The following is an 8,768-nucleotide window of genomic DNA, read 5'->3' as shown; positions in this document are numbered from 1 at the left end:
TTTCCCTACCTCAGCCCAGACTGTGTTTCCATCAGCGGCTTTGGATTTTAAAAAGCGAAAGCTAGGAGGTGGTGCGTGAAGGAGAATCTTCATGGGCCTTGTATAGTGGTCAAAACACTGGACTAGGATCTGGAAGTCCCAGGTTCAAATCCTCACTCTGCCATGGTGTTCACTGGGTAACCTTGGGACAGTCGCCGTCTCAAAGTATCCTATCTTACATGAACATCCGAACTGTGTTAGTTCGAGCCCCGCGCTGGTGTGAGCAGCCAGCCTGTTGTCCCCAGCTCATCGTCCACCCAGCGATTTGAAAGCTTCGGCGAGTAGATAAAATGGGAACCACTCCTCAGAGAGGGTGGGCACACCAATCTCCCTTGTGGGAGGGTGTTAGCTGACGGTCGGGATGTCCTGGTCGAGGTTTGGAAAAGGCGGAAGAACTTCTCGGCTACAAAAAAATCCCTGCAGTGGATGTTTCTGGCCAGGCGGTGGCAGTGTGGCGATGCAACATACGGGTCCTGAAGCCTGGTCGACAAGCAGCTGTTCGGAAAATGACTGAGCCAAGCCAGAAGACGTTTACACCGTGCAGTGACAGCGTGTGCAATTAAAAAATTAATGCATGTTGTCTTCCCTATCCCCTATGAACATTGTTAGTCCCCTGTGTCTAATGTGTAACTGTACATCGCTTTGAGCCCACTGGGGAAAGCGATTAATAAATTGAAAGTATTATTATTATTTATTATTATAACAATTAGTGTTTTCCACTTCTCAAGATTCATGAATCAATAAGCTTGTAAGGGAAAAGGAGAGGAAAGGATAACACACTCATTCTTCTTGGTAACCAGCTTTTTTAGAAGCAAGGCTCTTGGGTCTAAAAGTTGCCCCTCCCGGTATTCAGGAACTGACCAGATGAAGGTTTTCCTGGTGTGGAGATACAGCATTGGGAAGGGCTGAATATCTTTCGGTCCGGCTGCTGTACAAGGAACAGGGGTCTGGTTGGAGAAGGAAGCTGGCAGTGCCCTGGAGAAGTTCTGACGTTCAGGCCCGCAGCCAGGATTCTGTGGCTTGTGGGGGAAATTTTTTTTCTGGTGGGGCTGAAGTTCTCAGTGCAGAAAGAAAAGCCATTGAGCCAATAGAAAGCTGTGACCGGGATAGATCTCTAAATTGCAAGCTGTCAGGCACTTTAGATGACCGTTCGCAGCCGCTGCAAGTTAATCACTTCTGCCAGCCTAAGCAGCAATTCTGATAACAAGCCGGCAGGTGGGGGGGGATGACTTCTATAGGCAAGAAAGCGAACACTGAGGCAGAAAAAATAAGGTGTTAGAAGGGATCCCAGAGGTCACATACTCCAACCCCCTTGCTCAGTGTGGAAATGAGTCAACAACAGCACCCCACTCTGCTTAAAGAAGCGCACGCCTTTAAAAATGTTATAAAATGATTGGGAAAAAAGCATTTACAGGAAAAAGTCTTGTGGGGGCGGTGCCTGTAAGAAAGGGGGCAGAGCCGCCCCCAAAGCCCCACCGTAGCGACGGGCCTGCTGATCTCCTCCTCTGATATTTATTATCCATGGCCGACCCCCGTCTTTCCTTCCTTTAGACTTTCCCCAACCGTAGATGAAACTAATCCGTTCTCGCTTCTCATTCCAGCTCTTCACAGAATATGGGCGGCTGGCCATGGAGGAGACGTTCTTGAAGCCCTTTCAGGTGAGTGAGAGGATGCTGGGGAAGCCCCCCCCCTACACATTTCACTGCGCCCCCCCCCTGGCACATACCGTTTTTGTTTGGGGACCTCAACCCCATCCTGGAGACCTGACGCAGGGATGGCGACGTCTCTGCTCTTCAAACTCTAGTCCCGGGCAAGAAATACTAGGTCTCCCCAGAGATAGCATTACCTAGAGGTAGCATTACCTAGTGAGTGTCAGAACCCACAGCCAACAACGTAGTACACGCTTATCAGGAAAGGTGATACTTTATTGAAGAGCTATAGATGCATTAACGTAGGCACTGTTAAGAATGGCGGCAGCTGGTACTTAACACCTGCTCGGCTAAATAAAATGGATCCAAAAATAAATAAACTCTGCTGGAAAAATGTGGGAAGACTGGAGATTTTATGCATTGTTGGTGGTCCTGTCCCTCATCTCAACAGTTCTGGACACAAATTGTACAACAAATTAATAAAATTACGGGAATTAACTTATCTTTTCTACCTGAAACAGTCATGTTGGATGTCATCCCAGATACCTGTGAAAGTAACGTCACTAGAAAATTAATAGCAACATTGTTAGCAATTGCACGAATAACATTAGCCCAATACTGGAAAAACAAAAATCAACCTACTCTTCAATGTTGGCAAAACAAAATCTGGGAACACTTTGTATATGGTAAAATTGTCTCTCACCAAAAAGATTTTCAAGCAACTTGGCTCCCAGCAGTGGAATATCTCACAGAGGAAGAAGTGATTCCAAACAACTCTTATTACAAAGATCTGTTATATTTTTAAAAGGCGCTTACGGGTTGAGAATGTTGATTATTACATGGTATTAATATGTGTTCTGAATGTACTGTTGTATATATGGTTTAAAATAATAATGAAAAAAACATTTGAAAAAGAATGGCGGCTGCCCCTGGGGCATAATAGTATATAGGGTATTCGTATGCACCCCCCCCCCACTGCCCTGGCCAATGAGCCACACTCCCGCATGCGGGAGACAGGGCTCCGGCCGTTTAGCGCTGAAGCTGGGAACCAGACTCTCCCCCACAATTCCCGAGAAACCCAGACATCAACACCACCACCTGCAGAACTTATAGATAAGCATTTCAGCAGCAAGGAAGCACAGAAGGAATGCACTGGCAATTAGAACACTACCCCGTGGCAGCATAGCCGACAGTGAGAAGGAATCACCGATCTAGAGCACGTGAGCGTGGAGGGTACGATGGCCGTGGGTTGGGAGGAAGTGAGGAATGAACGTGCTTCCTGAAGATAACCATGAGGCAGGTTGGCCCTGGTTGCTTGTAGGGGGCTGTGGCTCAGCGGTAAAGCCTCTGCTTGGCACGCAGAAGGTCCCGGGTTCAATCCCCCGCATATCCAACTTAAAGGACCAGGCAGCAGGTGATGGGAAAGACCTCCGCCTGAGACCCTGGAGAGCAGCTGCCAGTCAGAGTAGACAGTACTGAACTTGATGGACTAGGGGTCTGATTTCGGTATAGGGCAGCTTCATGTCTGTTCCTGTGGGACCGCCAGATGACAAAGTACCTTACGAAATACCTGCAGAGTCTAAGGGCGTCTTCTTGCTCCAAGTGAAGTTGGAGGTGATTTTTTAAAAATGGCACCCTGATGAAAATGATGTGGCCTCTGTCGGGGCCAGTGTTTCCTCTAAGCTGAGTTAGTGTGAGCTAGCTCACCGTTTTTGAGCCTCCAGCTCACACATTTCTGTCTGAGCTCAGGAAGGGCGGCTCCAGAGCCAAACTAATTGATGCAGCAGCCAAATGGCTCGCTCACAACTTTAATGCCAGCAGCTCGCAAAGTAGGATATTTGCTCACAAGCCTCCACAGCTTAGAGGGAGCTTTGCTCCAGAGCAAACTGATTTATGCAGTAGCCAAATTGCTCGCTCACAACTTTAATGTTAGTAGCTCACAAAGTAGAATTTTTGCTCAGAAGATTCCACAGCTTAGAGGGAGTGTTGGTCAGGGCCTAACCAAATTGCTTGGCAGGGTCAATAAAACCTTGCAATGCTGTTAGGTCATTTCTGCTGTGGATGGCCAGGCTGCTGTGCCAACATAACATAAGAACATAAGAGACGCCAATGTTGGATCAGGCCAGTGGCCCATCCAGTCCAACACTCTGTGTCACACAGTGGCCAGAAATACCAGGTGCCATCAGGAGGTCCAGCAGTGGGGCCAGGATGCTAGAAGCCCTCCCTCTGTTGCCCCCCCCCCCAAGCACCAAGAAGACAGAGCATCACTTGCCCCAGAGCCTTTATCTATACCTTGTGGCTAATAGCCTCTGATGGACCTCTGCTTCATATGCTTACCTAATTCCCTTTTGAAGCCGTCCATGCTTGTAGCCACCACCACTTCCTGTGGCAGTGAATTCCAAGTGTTAATCACTCTTTGGGTGAAGAAGGACTTCCTTTTATCTGTTCTAGCCCGACCGCTCAGCAATTTCATGGAGTGCCCACGAGTTCTTGTTTTGTGAGAAAGGGAGAAAAGTACCTCTTTCTCTTCCTGCTCTTTCCCATGCATAATCTTATAAACCTCAATCATGTCACCCCTCAGTCGTCATTTCTCCTAGCTAAAGAGCCCTAAGCGCTTTAACCTTTCCTCATAGGGAAAGTGTTCCAACCCTTTTATCATTTGAGTTGCCCTTTTCTGCACTTTTTCCAAAGCTATAATATCCTTTTCAAGGTGTGGTGACCAGAATTGCACACAGTATTCCAGATGAGGTCGCACCATTGATTTATATAGGGGCATTATGATATTGGCTGATCTGTTTTCAGTACCCTTCCTAATAATCCCCAGCATAGCATTGGCCTTCTTTATTGCAGTCACACACTGTCTCGACATTTTCAGTGAGTTATCTACTACAACTCCAAGATCTCTCTCTTGATCAGTCTCTGCCAGTTCAGACCCCATCAATGTGTATTTATATTTAGGATTTTTGGCTCCAATGTGCATCATCTTGCACTTGGCCACATTGAACCCCATTTGCCATGTTGACACCCACTTGCCCATCTTTGACAGATCCCTTTGGAGTGCCTCACAATCCTCACTGGTTTTCACCACCCTGAACTTCGTATCATCCGCAAATTTAGCCACTTCACTGCTTACTTCCAACTCCAAATCATTAATGAACAAGTTAAAAAGCAGTGGACCAAGTACGAGGAAGACCATCCACAATTCACAACTATATGTGCTCAAAACTGTATATCTCATATATTGAAATACAAAGAAGGGTTAGTGGCCATAACCCAATTGACTGTATAGGCACTTATCCAGCAGATTGCTCATCAGAATATTTTACAAAAAGAACGTGTTCAAAACCAAGAGTAGGTTCCTCTGTAATTCCATGCATAGATAGTGTCCATAGGCCCCCAAACAGAAGGTAACTGCAGCAGAAGACGCTCACTGTGGAAAGAATAACAGGCAAACGCCTCTCCCAGGTATAAATCAAGACGTTTCAGTGGTCTTCAGCAGTGGCTGGTAAAACGGAACCCGATTTCCAAAATAACATAGGCACAGCTATATAGCTTCAATGCAAGGATCTTGACTGTAGATGTAACCTGATTTATTCATCTTTTCTCTGTCTGTCTGTCTTTTCCCTTTTTAACCTGTCTAGTCCCTAATATTTCTTGTCCGTGACTGGAGCTTTCCTTTTTTTTTACGAATTTTCCTACGGGGCTGACGGCGGTGCGAAGTTCTTGGAAAAGCGCCTCAAGGTTGGTATTGCTCACGAGGGGAAGGCCAGACCTTGGAAGCAAGGTTCCGCACCCTTGGCTTCCATTTAAGGGGGGGAAGAGACATCAAGTTTCTAGTCCTGATTGCTCAAAGTGAGGCGCAGGGGCCACATCTGGCGGAATCTCAAAAGCTGAGGGGGGTGGGCAAGGACTTTCTGCTGTCAATGGGCTATCTTGCCGTTCTCCCCAGTGGGGGACCCAAAGCAGCTTCCATCATTCTCCTCTCCTCCATTTTATCCTCACAACATCCCTGTGAGGTAGGTTAGGCTGAGAGTGTGCGACTGGCCCACAGCTACCTGTAAGCCGGGGGTGGCCAAACCCGCTCAGCGCAGGAGCCACCTAGAATAAACATCAGCTGTTTGAGAGCCACAAGACATGAACAGATAGTACACACACATTTTTATTTAAAAATATACAGATTTGCTTTTTATTAATGTTATAAATGAGACTGCTAGAAAAGAAAACAGTATATTGATAATGATATTTATTTGTTCAATGATATTTGTTTGCTAATGATATTCATTTGTTTAAGAGAGAGAGAAAATGGGAGAGAGGTGGAAAGAAAAAATGAAAGAGGTGGAAAGAAAGGGAAAGGGAGAGAGAGAGAGAGAGAGAGAGAGAACCAAGAAAGCAAACAGATGGGAGGGAGGGGGAAGGAAGGCAGGGAGAAAAATCATCCCCAGCCGCCCTGCCGGGAGCCACAGAATATGTGTGGAAGAGCCGCATGTGGCTCCCGAGCCACAGTTGGGCCACCCCTGCTGTAAGCTAACGTGGTGGAGTGGGGATTTGAACCTGGGTCTCCCGGCTCCTAGTACAACACCTTAGCCGCTACACCGCACCAGCTGTGGCATTGCCCTCGGAAGCTCTTTTGCTTCTGAGGGCAATCTCCTAGGGTGGGGCCAGATGGTAGCCAAGGTCAAGTGACTGTAGGAAATGGGATTGGTGGGTCAAGAATGGTGGAGCTGGGGCGGGGGAGGCAGGCAGCAGGCGCAGATGCCTCCCAGCTTGGCAAGGTGGCGTGAGGGGGGCAGTGGCTCTGTTCTGAGCAGGAACACCACCACCACCACCCCGGAAATAATACAGGGAACGGGAGGAGAGGACGTGTCGGCTCGTGACAAAAGTGGGTGAGTTGTTGAGAGCTCCGCTGTGTGGAAATGACAGGTCTGAGGTACTGAAAGCTGGGGTTGGACCTCTTGGTGTCGTGGTTAAGTGTGCGGACTCTAATCTGGGAGAACCGGGTTTGATTCCCCACTCCTCCACTTGCACCTGGCTGGATGACCTTGGATCAGTCGCAAGCTCTGGCACAGCTGTCCTTGAAAAAGAGCAGTTTGTGTCAGAGTTCTCTCAGCCCCACCCACCTCACAGGGTGTCTGTTGTGGGGAGGGGAAGGGAAAGGAGTCTGTAAGCCACTCTGAGACACCTTTAGTTTGCTCTGGAGCCATCCTTCCTGAGCTAAGACAAAAAATATGTGAGCAGGAGAGAGCCAGTTTGGTGTAGTGGTTAAGTGCGCGGACTCTAATCTGGGAGAACCGGGTTTGATTCCCCACTCCTCCGCTTGCACCTGCTGATGTGACCTTGGGCAAGCTGTAGTTCTGACAAGAGCTGTCTTTGAAAAAGAGCGGTTTCTGTCAGAGCTCTCTCAGCCCCACCCACCTCACAGGGTGTCTGTTGTGGGGAGGGGGAGGGGGAGGGAAGGGAGTTTGTGAGCCGCTTTGAGACACCTTTGAGTAATGAAGGGCGGGGTATAAATCCAATCTCTCCTCTTCTTCTCCTCCTCTTCGGCAGCTGAGGGGGATTATTGGGGGCCTGGAGACCAAGAAGCCCCAGGAGGACAGGCCGAGGGACTTCTTGGGAATGTTCAGTCTGGAGAAGAGGAGGTTGAGTTTGGTGTAGTGGTTAAGTGTGCGGACTCTAATCTGGGAGAACCGGGTTTGATTCCCCCACTCCTCCGCTTGCAGCTGCTGATGTGACCTTGGGTCAGTCACAAGCTCTGGCACAGCTGTCCTTGAAAAAGAGGAGTTTGTGTCAGAGTTCTCTCAGCCCCACCCACCTCACAGGGTGTCCTGTTGTGGGGAGGGGAAGGGAGAGGAGTTTGTAAGCCACTCTGAGACTCCAAGTGAAGGGCAGGGGATAAATCCAATCTCTTCCTCTTCTTCTCTTCCTCTTCTTCTTCTTCCGCAACGTGAGAGAGAGAGAGGGGACCCTGGTGAAAATATTTCACAGGAGAAACGTTTATATGAAATGACACGTGGTGTGGAGAGGGACACGAGAACCCGGGAGTCATCCACTGACGCTGGAGGGTGGGAGGATTCAGGACGGACACAAGGAAGGACTTTGTCACGCGGCACGTGGCTAAACTGTGGGGCTGTCCCCACGACTCGCACCGTACAAAAGTTTTCCCTAAGATCCAGCCGGGACCTTCCCACCTCCCACTATTACAACTGATCTCCAGATGACGGAGACCAGCTCCCCTGGAGAAAACGGCTGCCTGGGAGGGAGGGCTCTTCGGCACTGTGTCCAACTGAAGCCCCTCCCCTCCCCAAACCCCGCCCTTCCCAGGCTCCACCCCCAAAACCTCCAGGTCTTCCCCAGCCTAGAGCCAGCGGCCCTAAGGATGTGTCGGCTCATCCTGGGTTGTCCATGCGCAGGGGTCATTTCGTAGGAAAAGAGGTGCCGGAGCTCATTAGCACGACTCAGTAGCATAACTTATTTGCATGTGCCACACCCCCTGACATCACCGGAAGTGTGTCAGAAGGCAACACCCTCCGCTCAGGCTCCACTGGACTCTTTTGGATTGCTAGCTATTGGGGGGAGGGGGGGGAATGTGCACATCTGCCCTCGCAGAGGAGGGAGAGCTTGTACCTGAAGGCGGGCCGGGGGGGGGGGGCTCTGCAACTTACCTGGCTGCTTCTTGCTCCTCGTGGCCCAACTGAGGGCTGCTGGGAGCAGGGGGCGGGGCTTGTTGCATGTGCCCGCTCTAAGGATGTCCGTGTGAGTTCTGATAACCGGCTTCCCCACGAAACAGGTCTCCGGGAACCAGCACGAAGAGCTGCAGAACGTCCGGAAACACATCCACTCCTGCTTCACCAAAATCTCCTGCTTCCTCTTACCTCACCCTGGCTTAAAAGTGGCCACCAACCCAAACTTCGACGGGAAGCTCAAAGGTTCGTGACCGTTCTGTTGGGATCTGTGTGCCGGTCGGTACTCATGGGGACTTGCGCACTCCATTGCTGTACTGAGAAGCCAACGGCCCTCTTTCGAGCCACGTAGCTCCAACCATGCATGGAAACGGCCGCTGAAAGTAATTACTTCAAGGGGAAT

At 49.6% G+C, this 8,768-nt stretch overlaps 1 protein-coding gene across 1 annotated transcript in view; it reads left to right on the top strand.

The window, feature by feature from the left end:
* ATL1 (atlastin GTPase 1) overlaps nucleotides 1-8,768 on the top strand; it is a 52,208-nt gene that overhangs the window by 21,035 nt on the left and 22,405 nt on the right. The window contains 4 exon segments of the mRNA XM_015425603.1: nucleotides 1,641-1,697; nucleotides 5,330-5,371; nucleotides 5,373-5,429; nucleotides 8,473-8,611. Of these exon segments, the coding sequence (XP_015281089.1) occupies nucleotides 1,641-1,697; nucleotides 5,330-5,371; nucleotides 5,373-5,429; nucleotides 8,473-8,611 (295 nt within the window).

The sequence above is a fragment of the Gekko japonicus genome, unplaced genomic scaffold (assembly GCF_001447785.1).
Source record: "Gekko japonicus isolate JY-2015 unplaced genomic scaffold, Gekko_japonicus_V1.1 scaffold961, whole genome shotgun sequence".
Lineage (NCBI taxonomy): Eukaryota > Metazoa > Chordata > Lepidosauria > Squamata > Gekkonidae > Gekko > Gekko japonicus.
This window is presented reverse-complemented; position numbering and strand designations above follow the sequence as displayed.